Source organism: Manacus vitellinus, unplaced genomic scaffold (assembly GCF_001715985.3).
Source record: "Manacus vitellinus isolate BGI_N305 unplaced genomic scaffold, ASM171598v3 scaffold_48_pilon, whole genome shotgun sequence".
Classification (NCBI taxonomy): Eukaryota; Metazoa; Chordata; class Aves; order Passeriformes; family Pipridae; genus Manacus; species Manacus vitellinus.
The window spans coordinates 4,858,988-4,878,942 of record NW_021940593.1 but is presented as its reverse complement, the minus strand read 5'-3'; the positions used below and the strand labels follow the sequence as shown (position 1 = coordinate 4,878,942).

The 19,955-nt window shown below is 47.2% G+C and overlaps 1 protein-coding gene across 1 annotated transcript in view; it reads left to right on the top strand.

The window, feature by feature from the left end:
- The first annotated feature begins 1,130 nt into the window (after window positions 1–1,130).
- PRKG1 (protein kinase cGMP-dependent 1) overlaps window positions 1,131–19,955 on the top strand; it is a 316,479-nt gene continuing 297,654 nt past the window's right edge. Inside the window, exons 1-2 of the mRNA XM_029962597.1 lie at window positions 1,131–1,147; window positions 1,856–2,022. Of these exons, the coding sequence (XP_029818457.1) occupies window positions 1,131–1,147; window positions 1,856–2,022 (184 nt within the window). The remainder of the gene's footprint in view (window positions 1,148–1,855; window positions 2,023–19,955) is intronic.

Sequence of the window (19,955 nt, the reverse complement as noted above, 5' to 3'; positions counted from 1 at the left end):
AAAGGCTGATTTGTTTTATCAAGGAGAAAGCTTTATTTTGAGCCTTGGAATGAAGTAAATGCCTGAAATTGAAATGCAAGTTGGTATGACTGATGCCAAGGCCCTTGTTATGCTTTGCTTCTTGGGCAGGCAGTTGTGTAACGTTAATAATTAGTGTCTTTGTTAGGGTTTGGGGGGACCTGTGGGGGTGGCCAAGACCAAAAGAGCAGTGCTAAGCCAAGGCACAGCATGGGAACCTCTTCCACAGGAGGAGGGAGTAGGAAGTCAGGTTGTCTGGGCAGCCTTACAAATAACCAGCTTCTCACTGTGCTGAAGGGAACAAATAGCACAGATGAAGGGTTTGATTTGCACACAGAAGGAACTGGAGTGTTGTTGGGGTGTAAATTCAAACCAAGGTTCTCAGGAGCACAGTGGTTTTATAGCAGGGTTGTCCTGCAGACAGGACTTGGGAATTCTGGTCCCTTTTCATCACCTGGTCAGTCCTGATGGACTCTGATGGCAAGCAGAATGTTTTGCTGGAAGAACCTCAAAACTATGCAAAGCATCTCAGACATTATTGAGCCGGACCCGTGCTGCAGATAACTCTGAGGTGTCCTGCACAAGGGCTACACCAAAGGCAGGGTATCTCCAAGGCTTGGCTGGGTTTGGTCTCCTGAGATCCCCGTTTGGCTCCTTGTCAAGAAGATGCACTCCATTAGTGTGCCTTGCTTTGAAAGCCTCTCTTTGTGCTCGTGTTTCCAGAAGATAAAGCACTCCTGAATGCACCAGCTCTGCAGGGAGCTGCTGTGTGCCTGGGCTGTGTCACACCAGCAGATCACTCAGCCCACGGAAGGGGAGCTGCAGGGTGACAAGTGAAGGGCCGTGGGTGTTCTGGGGGCTTTGCTTTTGGTCTAGACCGAGATTTCACATTCTCAGCTGCTCATTTGCATGAACACTGGATGGTGTCGGGCTTGGCAGTCTGAAGGGAGGACTGGAAGGTTCACTGCAGTGACTCACCGTGTAGTAGCACTTTAATTGTAGAAATGGGAAGAATCTGGGGAAAATCAGGAAAAAAATCAGTGGTTCTGTTGCACGTTTTCCCTCGTGAGAGGACACGGGCAGAGGCATTTCTGGAGTGAGCAGGTTGGGCCATGTGTGCCCATTCCAGGTGGGCTCCCAGCGAGCAGGGGAACGGGGAGCTCAGTGTCTGTGTCCTCAGGAACAGCTCCTTCCTTGCCCAGCTTGGCAAAGTGGCCACCGAGGGCTCCAAACTTCCAACCCGCTCCTGTGCCCAGCCAGAGCTGCACGGGGAGTTCTGTGCACACTGACAGGACTCAGGAATTTTCCACGTAGTCAGCAAAGAAGTGAATTAAAGGTGGTGTTATTCCTGTACCAGGGCTGCCTCCTGGAGTGATTAGAACACCCTTAGATTAAGGCTACAAGAATCAGCGCAGCAGCACACTCTGGTGTGCTCCAGTTTGTGTAAGGAATAGAAAATATAATAAACTCAGTCATAAATCCTTTAATTTCGTGTTTGTATTTCCTCTCAGTTCTGTGTATGGAAGATATTCCAAGTAGCCACGTTATTCTTTGGTGTTACACAGACATGAAACTTGTAGCTAAAAGAGGATCTTGCAACCGTCTGGAATCTGTTTTTATTTCGATACCTGCTGTATCTAAAACTTGATTACAACAAATAATTACAAGTTAATGTTTCTGTAATATTTTTTTTTTACTTCTCTGCGTGTTTTTAGGGAAAATGCTGAATTTTTTCCCCCGAGGAAATACTCACTGGGGCAGTGTGTGATTGTGCTGAAGGTCACTACAAATGAGCTGGGCTGGTGGATAAAATCTTGTCTTTCTCTTTGTGCCACAGGTCCAAGGAGCTGATAAAGGAAGCAATCCTTGACAATGACTTCATGAAGAACCTGGAACTGTCCCAGATCCAGGAGATTGTGGATTGTATGTACCCCGTGGAGTATGGCAAAGACAGCTGCATCATCAAGGAGGGAGACGTGGGTTCCCTGGTGTACGTCATGGAAGGTAGGGTTGAAATCCCCTTTTATTTTAACATGTGCAGTGATAAAAACATTGTTTCATGGGAAAAATAATTTCGAAGGAAAAGGTTGAAGGTGTTGTCTAAATATGGTGGTTGAAAAATTGTGTGGATTACTGCTGCCTGGAAAATTTCTGCCTGGATTCGTGCACCTCCCTATATAAAGAAAGGGGGTGAAAGCTGTTAACCTTGCACTGAGATCCCTCAGAATAAACCTCCACTAAATATAGTTCTTTGGCTTTGAGACAATACTGTATAAATTAGGGACTCAACAGAAGGACTGGTGTTCTGGAAATGGGAAAAGCCTGTTAAAACAAGGAGAACGTGGTCACAGCCCACTCCTTGTAGGGCATTGGGAGGGCAGGGCTATGAATGCTGGCAGAGCACATGGGGCTCTCAGCAGCAGCCGTGCTTGGGATAATAGGAAATGGTCTTTTCCCCTCCTGGGCACAAAATAAGTGTAGCAGCTGCAGTTTAGCACATCTGATTTGTCCCAGTGTGTGTTGTGGCAGGGGTTTGTTTTCCGGGTGGGACACGAGAGCAGTGGAAATTCAGGTTTCTGAAAACCTTCCCAGGGGATCAGTGTTGCCAGTGCTGCTCTTCTCCAAAATGGCAGCTCTTTGCATTTGGTATCTTCTCCTCCTTTCCAAGTTTCCTCGCTCTTCACGTGGCAAACTGAGCAGATTTTAAGTATGTTTGGGTTTTTGATTTGTCAGGAAGTGCATGTCTGCTGTAAGAGGTACTAAGCTTGGTCCATCCAGCATCCCTCTCCTCAGAGTGAGTTTTGAGGGAAATGTCCCTGTTGTCATTCAGAGAACACAATCAGCAAATTCCTGGTGGGATTTGGTACCATGCAAATGGACAGATGATTATAGAGTTCTTCTTGCTCCTCTCCAGAACTGTCTGGTAGGCTCAAAAACATTTTGGCCAGGTAACACCTGAGGGGAGTGGAGGTTTCTTGCTTGCCCATATGTACATTAATGCCTGAAATTGTTCTTTGAAACAAAACTATTTCCAGGGCAGTAAGCCATCCTCTAAACAAGGTTTCCTGCCAAACTCTCGAGGCCGTATAGCTGCAAATGCTCTTCACTAGTTTCCCAAAACAACTTTAATCTTCTGTCCTTTTAAGGTTAAGTCCTTTCTCAAGGCACAGGTTTAATTCCTTTGGCTTTTCACAGTTTGAAATGTTGCACGTTCAGGTGGTGTTTCAGTGAAGTGTTTCTGCTCCCAGCATTACGTGGAAAAATTTACACTTCTCAGTCCTTTGTTTGAGTACTTGGAGGTGCAGAATCTGTCCTGTGGATAATATAAAACCCTGCCTTTAAATAGCATTTTTTTTTCCTAGTGAAAACGTGGAGGTTTTTCCCTGCCCAGCTCCGTGCTTGCTTCTCAAAGCCCCCTCACGTCAGAAGGTTGCTCGTGGTATTTTTGTTCATCCAAAGCAGCTGGTTTTGGATGTTGTGTTCAATGCTGTCCCTTGAAAACCCCCCTGTAACAACTGGGCCTGTTAAAATCAGGGTGTGCTTCTCTCCTGCTCAGCCTCCTCCCATTCCTTGGAGGGGATTTTTGGGGGGGGATTTATGGGCAGAGCTGTGTCCACCATGGTTTGCATTATTGAACAGGGCTTGGTACTCAGATAACTCTATTATTTATCAGATTTGATTACATTTATTATGATTGTTTATCAGCTGGCCATCTGATGATGAAGGTACAACAAACATGTGCTAAAACTTCTGTGTCTGTTGGGCACTGGAGCTTGTTCTGGCAGCCCTGTGGGGGTGAGGGCACGACTTGGCTCTCCCCCAGTCTTTGCTTGGCCTTGTAACTTAATTTAAGGTTATTTAGATAGCTCCCTAAATATGCATAATGCCCTGCAAACAGAATTATGAAGAGCTGATGGCCTATGTTTAGACATAATGCAATGAGTGGTGGTGAAGTCATGGAAATGGAAGAAGGCTGTATGGAATGGGCTGGACTATGGTTCTGAGAAGGGGCTCAGGAGCTCAGTTTGCCTTATCATTCCGTGTCATCTCTCAATTACAAACACACTACACCCAAATATAAACTCTTCTGTGTCATCTCTCAATTACAAACATACTACACCCAAATATAAACTCTTCTTTACAAACCTCTACCGGACAAACCCATCTCGGGGCGTTACTGAGAGGTATTTCTCAAAAAAACCCAAACAAATAAATGCCGTTTTCCTTCCACTAATTCTTTCCTTTCTTGGCCTTCAGGCCGTGATTAAGACTGATAAAATATTAGTCCTGGAGGTGATTTGGTGGCCAACACTCTTGAGCTTGTTTGTAATTTATGATTCAGCATTTAGACAGAGTGTCTTACCAAAAGCCTGAGCTGTGCACTGGGGCTGTTTGCTGGCCTGATTTTATGTGATAATTTAAGTGAGATGGATTTGGGAGCCTCCATCACGTTTGCTGTTCCTTGCTGGGCTCTCGTGTGTCCCGGGGAAGCAGCGGCGCCGTCGGGTCTGATTTTCTCCTCTGCAGACACGAGGACCCTGCTGGTCCTGATGAGACCTCTCAAGTGATGATCCTCGAGTGTTCTGCTTCTCCACCCGGAATGTTAAAACCCGTTTGCTGAGCTCAGTGAATCTTAAAACGATGATGAGTGTTGACCTCAGATTCCTCCTTCTTCAGCAGAGCTCGATGAGGCTTTAACCACAGAATGGTTTGGGTTGGGAGGGACCTTAAAACTGCCTAAATGCACCCCCTGCCGTGGGCAGGGACACCTCTTTACATCATTTTGAATCTTTGTGTGTCCCTCAGCGGCCAGCTGGGGTCTGTGTGATCATTAAAGAGGAACACAGAGTGTGTCCTGGGCCTGGGAGACACTTCCCAGGACGGAGATCCCGGTGAGGACGTGGAGAGCTGTGGGATTGGGGTGATCCCAAGCAGTGTTTCTGTTCCCCACCAAGGTTTTCCCTGGAGCCCCATGGGAAGGGAGCTGGTTTTAATGGGCTCTTGAGGCAAAAAGCACATGTCCATTTGTCCTGGGGGGCTCTCATGAACTTGCAGAAGGATTTACCTGAAATACCAAAGTAGGAACTGACATTCCTTCAGGTTCTGCCGTGTTTCAAGGTAGGGAACAACCCCCAATCCCCTCATGTTCACTAAGAAACCCCCCCAACTTTTGCATATTAACTGAATTGGGTAAAGAGAGGTGGGCAACACAAAAAAAAAAAACAAAACTGACAGCTGTGCACTGAAGGTGGAAATGAATGTATTTGTGAGAGCAGGGGAAGCATTAAACATTGATGTTGTGGGCACCTTCAGCAGGAGAGTTCTCCCAGGCTGAGGAGACCGGGAGGGAGAAGGGTAAAATAAACATGTCAGAAATATCCCCTCTGCTGTGAGAAAGTTTGCTGCTCCAAGAGTGGCTCAACAGATTGTTTGTCTTAAAACTGAAGGGTTTTTAGAGCCAAAAAAGGTTCTCACTGGTTAATCATATTCTGCCTCTAAAATGAGTCCACCACCTCCAGGTTTTTGTTTGTTTGTTTTTTTTTTTAAGGGGAAAAATATCCCTAAACACTTTGCAAGTTGCAGTTTTGCAGGTTTGCACCCTGCCTTTGGCCATAACATCTCTAAAATTCCCTGCAAGCCCTTTAAAGATGTGCAGAGCTGGCGAGGTGTCTCTCGGGGAGGCACATCTTCGATCTGCGCCGCGGTGACAGGTTGGAGCTGCGTGTGGGTGCTCTCCTCACACTAATGAGGATAAATGTGATATCCCACATCTGAAACCAAATGTTTCCCCCCTGTGCTCCCGCTCTGGCTGAACCTGTCAGCTGCAGCGTGTCACATTTGATGTCTGCATTAGGAGGGGAAGATCCATCAGCGGGGCTGTGCATAAATCAGGTGACAAGGTACAGGTTTTGGGCTCTCATGTGAGTAACAGTCACACCGTGACAAACAGACACCCTCGTTTTTTTTTTTTAGAAACTATATTAATAGGTGTTAAGGCTCCTCCTTTTATGGTCGTTGCTGTTTTCATAAAGTATGGGAGAAGTAATGCAGCCAGACAGGGGGGAAAAGGAAGGTTTAAATCCTCGGATTAACTCCTCTGTCACTCGTGGTTCTGTGCTGTGACATCCTCCCTACCCATCCTCATGCACCTCTGCACCACAGCTCCAGAACCTGAGGGAAGAAAAAGATGCTTCTCTAGGCAGGGAAAAGGAAGAAGCAGCAGCAGCTTTTCAGGAACCATGCTGAGAAGCAGCCTACACTTCCCCAGCCCTTGTTTTTAGTAGTTTTCCTCTCCTCTTAAATTTTGTTTTATTTTCGTCTTCAGCCGTGAGGATTTGCCTTTTGTTTCTAAAAGAGGCTTTGTCTCTTGCTACGTTCCTTGGTAGCTTCTCCAGAGGAATGAAGCATTTTAACTGTGTGACTTGCCATGGGAATGTGGGTTTTTGGGAGTCAGAGATGTCTTGGGAAGGAACCTATTCCTAGAAACCTCCGGCTTTGCCAGGACATCAAACTGGGTGTTGATAAGGGAAGACAAACAAAGCCTCTGGAGCTGTTTGAAGTACAGAGAGAAGTGCAGGAGGCTGTAGCAGACCTCCCACGTGGTCTCAGAGGGGTGAAATCCTCCTCTGGGACTCTTTGTGTCATTCCCCCTCTGAGCCCTCGTTTTATGGACTGATCTCATCAGGATCTGATTTAATAGGACTAATTGCTCTTGCAGGGCCTCCCGAGCCAGTCCCTTCTCCTCTCAGGGAAAGGATTAGTAGGACTGACACTTGCAATGAAAGAGAAGTGGAGAACAGAGGCCTGGTTTGGGATTTAGGCAGGCTAAAGGATCAGAGGGCTGGAGCAGCTCTGCTGGGAGGAAAGGCTGGGGGAGTTGGGATTGTTCAGCCTGGAGAGGAGAAGCTTTGGGGTGACCTGGTTGTGGCCTTCCAGGGCCTGAAGGGGCCGACAAGAAACACAGAGAGAGACTATTTCCAAGGGCCTGGAGTGGCAGGACAAGGGGGAATGGCTTCCCACTGCCAGAGGGCAGGGTTAGATGGGATATGGGGAATAAATGCCCTTACAAGAGGTCCCTCACAGCCTTGAAAAGTCCAAACACGTGACATTCTCTTTGCTGGGATTCACCAACACTGGCAGTGATCATCATTCATCTCAAAGAAAACCACATGGAGGAGTTTGGGGTTTTCTTTTTGTTTTGTTTTTTTTTCCCTCCCGACTTTGGTGAAAAGACCCTGGAAAAGTTGGCTGGAAGCACCTTTTATAAACTCTTCAGTCTGTTACTAATCCCTTCAGTCTCTGGGGGAAGTGTGAATGTGCAGTTTGAGTTCAGTCAGTTCAGTGCAGCCAGGCTGGCTGAGCTGTGCCAGGGGGTTTGGGATCAGTGCCATGCTCTGGGATCATACCTGGCCAGATGGAGCTGAGCCCATGCAGGGGGTGGATTTGCCTCTGCACAGTCTCTTTTGTCCTCTGTGCCCAAATAAATTGCCAGGCTTCCTGCAGATTAGTGATCCTTCAGACCAGTTCCTGCCTCTGTGGTGTAGGATCAGGCAGTTTTGAGAGCTCTTTCCAAATATCTCTCCTGATAATGCAGCTGTTTCCCACCTTTCTGCCTCTCCCAAGGATGCTCAGGGAGGCAAGAACAGCTGCATCCATGGCAGGCAGGGCTTTCCCAACACAGCCAAGGCAGTTCTGCTTCCAGGACTGATCCTGCCTTTCAGAACAAGTGTCTTGGGCCCCGTCTGAGCCTCCAAACCTCTTCTCCAGGGGGTTGGATCTGCTTTCCCGAGCAGACATCCAAAAATAGCATCTCCTGGCACAGGTGTTGGGTGGCTCTTGGGGCTGGGGAGCATTTTCTCGGTGTCCACAAGGAGCACTGTGTGGGAAGGCATCAATTAGACATTTATGGCACAGTGGGGTTTTCTGCAGAGCCTGAGAACAAATCTCTGGCCTCTGAAGAACCTGCTTTTCCTGGGACTTTCCACTGGATTTGGGAAAATGTCCCGTGGCAGCAGCTTCTGCTCCACATTCCTCTGTTTAATTTTTTCATCTCTTTTTTCTTTTTTCTTTTATTTAATCTTCATCCTGCTGTTGTAGAGGTGGGCAGGAGCCAGGTGAGGGGTTTTCCTGCAGTCACAGGTACTGCTCCTCTTGGGAATCCTGCAGCCTTTCAGGTTTCCCATTGGAGTCTTTCTTTTCCCAAAACTCCAAAAGTTACAAAATCTGCCACTATAAGGCTGCAGCAGAAACCTGTTTGATAATCTTTGGAGATTCCTTCACTATCCCTTACAGAAATTGGGTGCTATTCCAGCTGCTTCCTTTTGGAGTTCATAGATTCATACCAAAATTTGATTTTTTTCTCCCCCTTTCTTTTTGTTCTAGAAGTAAAAAAACTGTGTATTTGTCATCAAAGCCCACGAGTTATTTCTAGCTAAGCATTTTTTCCACGAGTAGGTGAAGTGAGGACTCCTCTGTGTGGCTTCAGCACTGGGGAGGTTTGGGTTTGCAGCAGTGAGGCCCAGCCTGTGTGAGCTGCTGTTTGCTTCTATATTTGCAGCTGTTTGTTTCTGTACTTTTCCAAATTTTCCCCATCCTAAAACCTGTTTATGGCAGTCTCTAGGATAAATTGAATATTCAGGTGCTGTGCTGATTTACTGCATCAGCATTAGAGCTCTGTGTGAGAGAAAGTGAGCTCCCCTGCCATATCCAGGGCAATAAAAAGCCAATTTTCCACTGTTATCAGCTTGTTATTCTAATTTTACAGTGTCTTAATAATTAACTCTTCCCAGAGTATTATTTACTCCTATTAGTGATGGAGAATTAAACCTTTCTTGTACTTATTTCGTAGCGTGTTCATGAGATGAAGTGGGATATGAAAGGATGATGAAATGGGATATGAAAGGATGATGACTGTGCTCATGACAGACAGAGTTTGATATTCTGTATAAAGCAGTTATTTTTAAAGCTGCAGAGCTAAATGCACTAAGAGCATTAGGGGTGTATAAACAAGGCAGGTAGTGCTGCTCTGCAGTATGTTAGGAAATAAATTCAGGCTCTTGCTCTTAAAATAACTCCATCCAAACTGCAGGCTGGTAGATATTTTCTGTACTGACTCATGTGGACTGACAGACTTTATTCATAAAGATTGCTGAGTCGGGGCAAACCAGCTTTTCCAGGGGAAAAGAGGACAGTGGGAACATTCACTGTCACCCGAGGTGGGATTTGGGAAAGAAATCCTGTGTAAATCTCAGCAAACAACCTGTGCTGGTCCTGCAAGTGACCTCTTTGCAGAGAAAACCCGAGCAAACACAGCCCCACACCCTACACAATTTATGTTAGGGATGCCATGAGGATGTCTGTGCGTTCTAAGGATATTCTTGGATGAAATAATTCCTTTTCAGCAAGGAAAAGCGAACCCCTGGTTAGTCTGAGCCGCTTTTGGGTAGGGAGGAGAAGAAATGCACTCAGAGCTGGCACCTCATGACTTCATGCCTGTCAAATATAACTTCAACCAAAGGTTTCTCAAGGCCCTGCCAGGCTGAGCAGTGGAGAGGAGGGACTGTGGGGTGTGTGAGGTGTATAATGCCTTGACACAACTCTAAATCCCCCAAACAGCCCAGCCTTGTGGCTCTGTCCTCATTCCAGCCCTGCTGTCAGCACAGCTTCCCAGCTAGGTTTGGATAAGAGAGGGATCTGCTGGCAGGTTCTTCAGCAGTGCTGTGGAGGTTTTAGCTTGGAGATGACCTGGGAATACTTTAATTTTCAGGATGAGTGCCCGGCTTGATCTGCTCAGATTCCCAGCGATTTTACCACCTGTGCCATCATTATCTGAGCTGCTCTGGATCTCAGGGCTCTCTCAGTGCAGCACTGAACAAAGCTGGGGCAGCCTTAGCAAAAGCTCAAAGCCTTCATTGCCAGGGAGGAGCATTCAGAGTTTATCAAAGGGAGAAATTGCTCTGGAAATGCCTTCCCACAAACTGGCTCCTCCACAGGCAGCCAAATATCCACCTCCCCCTCTTCAGGGAAGACAAAGCTCAGGTGTAACCTCTTCAGAAACTCTCCCTGCTGCGTGGCAAACATAATTATAGTGTATTTTTTCCCCCACATAAGATCATAGCTGATGTGCCATTTATTTTTGTATTTCTCAGCAGCTGTGCAGAGGCTGCTTTGTTGTGAAGGGGGTTTTATTTACAAAATAAATTGGTGAGATAGAGCCTCGTTCATTTTATTAACAGCACTTCTGAAGGGAGGCACAAATGCCTTTCTTGTTGCCCCCCCACTGCCCCTTTTATTCAGACTCCCACAACTGAAATGTAAAATAAAAGGACTTTTCATCATAACAGTGGACATGAGAGTGCCTGGATTGTGACCTTTGGTTCTGCCCCTTAAAACACACGGCTCTGTAATTTAGCCTGTGTATGCAGATAAAGACTCCAGTGTTTAGCAATCCAAACTGTTATTAAAGGACATTTAAAGGGAAAACGTTCCCTTTTTTTAGGGCTCCATTTGCTTTGGATTCCTTGTTGGCTTTGAAAGCTCATCTACAAAAATAATCAAACCATGGGAGCTCCGTGGCCTGGTTGTATGGAGAGAGCTCAAAATACCCAGTTTGGGGAAGGGGAAAAAGGCTGTGTGCTGGAATTAGGGAATTACAGAATATCCTGGGTTGGAAGGGACCTACAAGGATCCTCCAGTCCAACTCCTGGCTCTTGCCTGGAATGCTGCAGCATTTACTGTAGGAGCACATCCCAAAGAGTTGTCCCAGTCCAGCCTGGCCTTGGACACTTCCTCCTGCTTCTGGTTTAACCTGGAAAGTTGGGGCATTTCTGCCTTATAAGATGTGTTGGTGGTTGTGTTTTTTTTTTCTTATCTGTGCTGGAAAATGAGAGGGTGACAACAGGAAAACTGAGGAAGAAAGGGACTTGTAGTCCTTGGACACGTGAGGTCTCTGTGGCTGGAAGGTTCATCTCCTTCTATCAGTGGGGGAAAAACTCCCATGGATTTGTGTGGCCAAGGCTCTCTGCAGCCCAGAAACTCGACAGGGAGAAATCTGAGGGTAAATTAAAAAAAAACCAGTCAAACCAGGGAGGTGGGGAGGTTTTTTCATTGCACTGTTTCGCAAGGTTTTCTGATTTATTTTTTTTTCTTCTGCTTTTTAATATGTGGGTCCCGATCTCAAGCTTCCTGGCAGATGAGTTTGGGGGGGAAAATGAGAATTTTAGGAAAGAAATCAAAATGTCAGATCGATGTTTGCACTGTATTTATCTAAAATAATGGAAATTACAGTGTATCCCAACAGCTGCTGTTCCCAGCACATCCAGGCACAGATGCTAATTAAATGCAATCAGAATACGTAGGAATTAAAGATGGAAAAACTAATAAAAATAAGATGTTTGCCATCCTGTGCCAAATATTTTCATAACCTCTCGGTTCTGACTGGAAACAGCTATTTTGTGAGGCAACCAGAACATGAAATAACACTGGGTAGGCTTTCTCATGTTAGAAATAAAAGCAGCAGCTGAGGTTTGAGATGAGGCAGATCTGGAAAAGCAATAATCCTGTTGTAGTTCTGCAGTCCCAGCCTTCCAGCAGAGATCCACAAGGGACTGTTTATCAAGCCTGAAATGATACAAACCCTTATCTTGGGGTAGGAGGTAACTTGAAGTCATTTTCTGGCTGGATTGTGGGGCTTTTTTTTTCCTGTCACTGATGTAGAACTTCACAGGCTTCTGAAAGTTAGTTGTGTCTTGTGTTGTGTTCTTCACCTGCTTCCACCTCTTCCCTCTTGTTGCTTTTGGGGGAGGTTGGAAAGGTCCAGGAGTTTTTTAAGAGGTCTTTGTTCCTAATTATGTGAAATCTTGCTGAAATTGTTTTCTTCCCCCCGGGGTTTTCATCCTGAGACAGTGTGTTCTTTTGCCATGTCCTCTTGTGGCAGTTGTTCCCATTGGAAAAGTGAAGCCAAGTTATAATATTAACAAAAGATCTTCAGTGGGAAGTGAAAAACTGTCCCTGGAGAAGTCCTGCTGACTTCAGGATCCCAGGATGGGTCAGGCTGGGAGGGAGCACCGTGGGTCTTTTGGGCCAGCAGGGCCATCCCAGAGCAGGTTACTCAGGGTTGTGTCCATTGAAAATCGTGAATAGCTCATGAATTCCACTCCAGACATCCCTGCAGAACATATTCCTGAGGACTGGGGAGGGATTTTTGCCCCTAAACCCCCGTGGCAGGGGGTTGGAATGAGATGAGCTTGAAGGTTTCTTCCACCCCAAACCATTCTAGGATTTTATGATTTGAGAAGATGGAAAACTGATATTACCACTGAAATTTAGTTCTCCAGTGATCCTTGGGGGGTGTTGTAGTAATCCAGGGGGGGTTACTCCAGAGGGGCTGAGAAAAAAAAAACCCAACTGTGAGGTCCCAGTACAGACTTTTATGAGAGCCAAGTGGTCAACATGCCCTAAAGTGTCAACTATCTCCAAAGATATCCTTTAAACACTGTTTTCCTGTGTTAAAATTTGGACAGAACTTAATCCTGGGAAGGTTTTTTTTTTTTTTAAACCAAGGAATATGTTTGTTCCCAGTCTCGGTACAAGATAAGGAGGGAAGGAGATGTCCTGGTTAATGTTCATCTGGAGGGAACAACTGGACCTGAGCATGATGAATGAAAAGAAGGGAAGTTTATCTTCTGCTTTCCCTCAGCAGCTCCCTCTTGTTATCATTTCTCAGCTATCTCCAGCACATTGTTTTCCTTCTTGGAAAAGCCAGGCCTTTTTCAGAGAACCCCCCTGAGCTGAAAATCTCCAAGACTTCAGAGCATCTGTAACTCTGCACAGCTTCATTTGCTCACAGGTGCTGCTGGGAGGAGGATTTATTTCCTGCTCTTCCATCTTGTGCAAAAGAAATCCCGGATTGGTTTGGGTTGGAAAAGGGACCTTAAAGCTCGTCCAGTTCCAACCCCAACACCTTCCACCATCCCAGGTTGCTCCAGCCTGGCCTTGGACCCTTGCAGGGAATTCTCTTGTGTAACTGTCAAAATCAGCAGACCTGGAGCTCCTTCTTGCTCCTCCTTCTCCCTGGCTTTGTTTCCCAGCTCTGTGGCAGAGTGGTTATCCTGTGTGAGCACTCAGAGCCAGGTCCTTGGGTGACAGAAGCCAGCACAGCCCCCTCTGTCCCTGAGGTGCTGTCCCCACGCTCCAGGAATCCCAGCTCATTCCTTCAATATTGACCAGAGGGAGATGGTCAGGAAGGGAAACCTTTCCTTCACGTTCTGCCCTCAGAAAGGGTTTGTTAATTTAAGCTACAAAATCACAGAATCATGGAATGGTTTGGGTTGGAAGGGACCTTAAATCCCATCTCATTGCACCCCCTGCCATGGGCAGGGACACCTTCTACCATCCCAGGCTGCTCCAACCCCGTCCAACCTGGCCTTGGACACTTCCAGGGATCCAGGGGCAGCCACAGCTTCTCTGGGCAGCCTGTGCCAGGGCCTCCCCACCCTCACAGGGAACAATTCCTCCCCAATATCTAATCCAAACCTGCCCTCTGGCAGTGGGAAGCCATTCTCCCCTATCCTGCCACTCCAGGCCCTTGGAAATAGTCTCTCTCCATGTTTCTTGTCATCCCCTTCAGGCCCTGGAAGGTCACAATTGGGTCACCCCAAAGCTTCTCCTCTCCAGGCTGAACAATCCCAACTCTCCCAGCCTTTCCTCCCAGCAGAGCTGCTCCAGCCCTCTGATCATCTTGGGGCCTCCTCTGGACTGGCTCCAGCAGCTCCATGTCCTCGCTGGGCTGTTCCCAGGGCTGGATAAATCCCATTCCTCAGGCTCCCTGGTGTCTAAACAGCTTAAGGGTTAAAAGCTCTCCCTGGGCTTTGGTGAACCCCGAGGAAGTGAATGATCCGCTTTATACCCCAGTGTTCTGAGCCCTACAGGTCAGAACTGGCACTCAGGCATTTCTCAGAACCCTGTGTTGCAGCACACAGAAAAATGAGGTGCTGAAGGTTTGTTTCCCTGTCTGGAGATGAGTTATGCTCTGTACTCACAATATTATGCAGATCAGCTGTCAAACTGTGGGACATCTGAATTAAGAATCGCTCTGATCCAAGAATAGAAATCAGCAAGTGTTCACTCAAATATTACAAATTAGTGATTTTAAGAGCTCCATAAGGAGTAGAAAGAATCACCATTTATGAAAGCTTATCACAAACATCTTCATTCAGGTTCAGTGCTGCTGTGGTTGTTATGAGCATCAGTGTCAGGTTTTCTTACACTCCTGGCAGAGACTTATTTGGATTGTCCTGTGTTATCCCCCGTAATGGTGAATGGTTTTAAACTAAAAGATGAGAGATTTAGGTGGGATATTGGGAAGAAGTTGTTCCCTGTGAGGGTGGGGAGGCCCTGGCACGGGTTGCCCAGAGAAGCTGTGGCTGCCCCTGGATCCTGGAAGTGTCCAAGGCCAGGTTGGACAGGGCTTGGAGCAACCTGGAAGGTGTCCCTTCCACTAGACCAGCTTGCTGAATATTGTGGAGAGGGTGAATAGGGAATGCCAGGGGTGAGGGGGGTTTCCACCATCTAAGAATTAGGAGGCACCACTAGACCTGAGCAGGCAACAAGCTTCAACAGCAGAAAATGCATTTTTTTTAGTGGTGAAAATCATCCTAGCAGGATGCAATTTTCACACCAGCAGTTCTTTAGGAATTGCAGAAAGTTTTAATTTTCAAATATGAATATATTCCTAAGAGAATGTGCAGTTTTATTAATTTGACTTAGTTATTTCCTTCTGTGGCATTTGTTTTATCATCTTTGCAACGTGCAGGGTATTTACTGTATATCCTTGATGGCCTCTGAGACTGTGGTTACTTGTCACTGGATGTCCTTCCTAGAAAGCTCTGAAGTGTGAAAAAGGCCATGCCTTAAGAACCAGGAGGGTTGGTTATTCATTGGATCTGCTTTTGGGTTGGATTAATAACTCCCACATTTCTTTTGACACAAGTTCTTTACCAACATTTCCCCCTATTCCCCCCCCATGGTTAAGCCTAATGATTCCCACATAAACTCGGCCAGAGCATGTTGGGAACAGCTGTGAACTTGACTGTTCGACATCACAGATTCATATCAGGCTCTAATGAGAAAAAAATTAGCTTTCCTGATGGCAGATGATTGCTAATGTGCTAAAAAATCCCTGCTGCTGTCTCCAGACTGCTCTGAGTTGTAACCTCTTGCTGTCACACGGCGGGGGCCGAGTGTGGAACGCTCTGCTTTGCCTTGTGCTGCTGAACTTCTCCCTGGCATCCCAGTCAGACTGAGCAGGGTGAAGGAGAGAGGGCTGAGTGCTTTAAATCCATGGGCTGGGAGGGCTTTTCCAACCTCAGTGATCCTGTGATCACAAAACCAGAGTGAAAACTACTCTCTGCTGGTGGGGAGAAAACTACTTCTAAACTTAGAGCTGGCGAGGAGCTCAGTGGGTTATTAATTAAAGAGTGTGGTGGTTTAAGCAACGTGCCTGGGCTTTCTCCTTGCTTATTCTGTGGTGGGAAAGGATCTACAGGCAGAACATCTGGCTGTGAAAGCCTCCAGTCATCTAAAAGAGAAGCTGTGTGATTTTTTTTCCTTTCAGTACATGTTGGATAGGGCTGAAAGTCCCAATCCTATGGGGTCTGGAGACCTGCTTCTGCTGATGGAGGGTTTGCTGAGTGTCAAGAACATTCCCACCCCTGAGGCCCCACACCCCCGTCGGTGACTCATGGTGTAATGAAAACAGACAGGGAAGGAACAGGGGCACAGGGGATCTCCCTGGTGTGTCAGAATGGACACACTGTGCTCCTGATACACCTTTGCACAGAAATGGCTCATGGCATTCTTTCTTGTGCAACTCTGATCCTTCAGTCCCTGATTTGGGGTTGTTAAAACTCTGTTCTTGCCAGGCTTAAAGGCCACTTACTGAAGACCAAGAGGTGCTCACATCTTGTCTCCTTTGGGATAAGTTCAGCTGGAGGGACTCTGCCAATTAGAAACCTTGATAATGGAGCCATTATCAAGGCTAAGTAAGTTTGGATTATCATTTCATGGTAGCTGTGGAACCAGCCTCCAGGCCAACCCTCTGACTGCACTGAGCTAGCTGGACACTTGATTTCTGTCTTTCAAGAGGCTTATTTCTAGAGATTTACCTTTTTTTTTTTTTTTTTTTTTGCTCTGCATCTTTCCTGAATGACCCCCTGACCACAGTGGTCTGTAGGTTCTCCTCACAGTCCTTACTGTGTGATTTCTCTTGACCTCATGACCTATTCTGAACTTCCTGGTGTGATGGGAGATTTCTGGCTGGAGCTTGTGAAGGACTTTCCCCATACAATAGCTAAAGCATTGCATGTGGAAATGAAGTGATTTCAGCTGACAGAACTGGTTCTTTCAGAAGGGCACTGATTTCTGCATCAATCAGTGTTTAACCTGGTGTCCACTTTGGTGTGTTATTAGTGTCCTACATCTTAAAGGACACTTGTTCCCGCCGCTGTCCTTGTTACCCAGCTTACAGCCAGGCCTCCCTGCATCACCCCTTCCTGGAATCCTGGCAAGACACATCTTCCTCTGTACCCAGAGCCCCCAAAACCACAGCGTGTCCATAACCACTGTTATTTCTACACCAGCTGGAGGGAGAGGGAAGGGATGTCTGGTTTCATGACATGGCACTGAAACAGCATTTTAGGTTTCTGAGTCCTACCCAGCGTTCCTGCCCTTGCCTGGTGTTATTTACCCGAGTAAAACCTAATTCTTACAGCATAAGAGCAGCCAGATTATGCTGTTGACAAGTTTGAACAAAGGGTCTCGCAGGAGATATTTTTTAAATCCTTCCTGTTTTCTCCCTTCTGTCCCTGTAGCAGTCGCCCCCCGAGCTGCTGTTGCTAAGCTGCCCTAAGAATTTGCATTTCCGGGCGGTCTGAAAGTCTCTTAATTTAGAGAACAACCTCAGCCAAAGCAATTCCGTAACCTGAGATGCGAGCAGAGCTGCTGGTGTGTTCAGTGTATTAATCATGCCGGGGAACAGCTACTTAGGCTGCTGTGAGGACCGGAGGAATCCATTTTCTGGGATGTGCAGAATTCTGCCATCAGCTCCCCAGCTCAGGTTAATAACCTCCAAAATGGTTTTGTTTCGCGGCCAGCACCGGGAGGGCTGGCGGGGAGGGAGGGAGGGGAAGGAAGGGACTGCTGCCTTCAGAAAAAAAAGCAGTTTAGGTTTGTCTTTCAAAAGATATCGATTCCTGCGCTGCGGGAACCCGGAGAACGGTGTAATTCCGTGTGGGACTTGTGTCTGAGTGAATGGGGGGAAAACAAGATCAGCAAACAGATAAAGCAGTGGAGGGAAACCGGCAGAGAGGGTTTTATTGAGCGCTGGCACTGAATGGCAGAACGGGCTGGGTGATGAAAAAGTTTCACCTGCTCGGGGCTGAAGGGCAGGCAAGGCTTGTAGGAGGAGAAATTCCAGGTTAGATCTGCTGGTAGGGTTTGGAAGTGGAGTGTGGGGAGCGGAGTCTCCACACCGTGTGGATGCCCAGCCTTGGGATGAACAGCAGATCCTACAGAGTGGGATGGCAGGGGAGGACCCAGAGCATGAACAGCTGAGCCAGTTGAGGCTGAGCCTCCAAGGCTGAGTCCAGAGGGATTCAGCAGAATGAGGGGGATGTGAATCTGAGGGATCGTGGGTTTTTGTGGGTCACACCAGCCCCCAGGGTCCGGAAAAGTGCAGCACATTCCTAAAGAGCCAAGGGATGGGGTCTCATCTCAAAAGGAACAAACCAAACCCCAGTTGCCTTGGCTGGGAGGAGACATTTATTTTTAGAAGGCCCCAGGTCTCAGGCAGACAGCTGAATTAATATGCTGGGGTTGTAAGGATTCAAAGCATCTGTTCTGAGCGAGCTGCAGCCCAAGAATCAAGTCAGTGGCACCCTTTCTGGGATCATCCTGAGTGGATGCATGTTGAGCCATTCCACAATCTTTCCAGCAGTAACCCTGGGAAAACCCACCCAGTTTGGTTTGGTTTTCGTTACTGACTGAACCCCCCAGGAAGGATGGGTGGCTGAAGGCTTTATTGTACTTTCAAGTCTATTTTTGCTTGGAAAGAAATCCCATTTTCTCCTGTGGACTTGCACTCCATTATCTTGGTTTCCTTTTGAGCGTGACAGACCACGTGCCAAGTGTTGTTCATGGTACATTTGGGTGCTGGGTCACCCATCTGACAGCGTAAATCAGCTCTTCCCTGGAACAGGGAGTGGCTGCCCTGAGGTCCTGCTCTGCAGGATAAAAGCCATAGAGAGAGAAAGAAGCCTCAGGCTTGTCATTCACCTCTGGGCACCTCTTTTTATTCCTGAGCCTTCCCGTGGTGCTGTGCCCCTGCAGGGCCATGGGAGGGAGGACCGAGGATGACCTCACGGGACTGCCAAGCCTTTATCCCATTCCTTGTGCCATCCTTTTGAACAAAATCTCCCTTCTTCAGCCTAGCTGGGGATGTGGGAAGGTGCTCCCACCTCGGGGACCCTCTGGTGCCCCCCCAGCCCTGCTGTGCAGGGGGGGGATGTTGGGCCACCTCGGGCTGTGCAGATGCTGCTGGAGGGACCTGTGACTTTGTGATGGGACTGAAAGGGGGTCATGGGCAGCACAGAACCAGAGAACACCCCGAGCTGGGTGAGGGAGGAGGGTGTTCTCCCCTCCCCTTGTGCAAAGGACAACGTGTGCTCAAGGAAACGAAGGCACCTTCCTTCCTTAATGCATTTCTCCTTCATCCTTCCTCCCCACCCTGCTGGGTCTCAGCTGGGCAGTAACTCCAGAGGAGATGCAGAGTCTAGTTTTCTACAGCAAGAAGCAGCTGACAGCAGCTCCCTCTCGTTTTGGCTCTACCAATATATATCCCAGTTGCTGTTTGAGGCACTGGTGAGATCACTCAGCACCCCGTTTCTCTCTGGTCCAGCCTGCCATCCCCACATCAGGTGAATTGCATTTGCCCACAGCAGTCCCTTTTTCTTAGTCTGAAAACGTTTTCTGTCATTCTCTATATTTTTCATAACTTCCAGTGGGGCAGGGAACAACCCTTTCATTTAGAGGGTGAAAATACAGGTGGAGAAAGATATTTTTTCTTCTTTTAGCTATTTGAGGGCAACACAAGAGACTGGCTTTGAAAGTATTGGTAGGCTTAAAAATGCCTCCATCTTTCACGTTTAAGAAAGAAAAGCTGTCTCTGACCTTTTAAGTACCTTTGTTTACTTTTTTTGGAAGGCACCTGTAAGAAAAAGCAGGATTTAAGAGGAACTTGCTCCTTAATGGGCCGATAAAGTATCTGATGAGGTGAGAACGTTGCTTTCCCAGCCGAAAGTAAATCACAGCACACACCAGCCTTGCACCTGAAGAGCCCCGGAGAGCAGCTACCAAAAAAAAATCAGTATTGGTGGGGGATTGTTGTGGGATGTCTGGTGACGACACTGGATCGTGACTGTGTCCTTTCAACCACAGCAGCAGTGACGTCAGGGCTCTGATTCATCCCAGATTCTCAATGTTTCTGGCTGCCGTTGGGATGGTTTGTTTTCTTGACATCACAGTAATTTGGAGAGGTGTTTAATGGCTGATTCAGGTTTGATTTGGCAGCGATTTCGTCCTTTCGGACGTTTGGAATTGCTCACTTTGCTCCCTTTTACCAACCCAACAAACCCACCCCCCGAAAACTGTGACTGTATGTTTGAGGTGGTGTTTTTAAGGGAGGTTGTAGATTGAATATGATATAGCAGAGAATCTCTGCATTGCTTGTGTGTGATGGAGATGAAGTATTCAGGCATTATTAGGCTGTTTGTTACGGTTTTGTTTTTCTGGAAGATGCTCATTTTCAGTTTTTCAGAAAACACAGGCTTCTGTCTTGCCTATTAACTGGAGGAGATTGGTTTTTGCTGCAGGGGGAGAGGCTG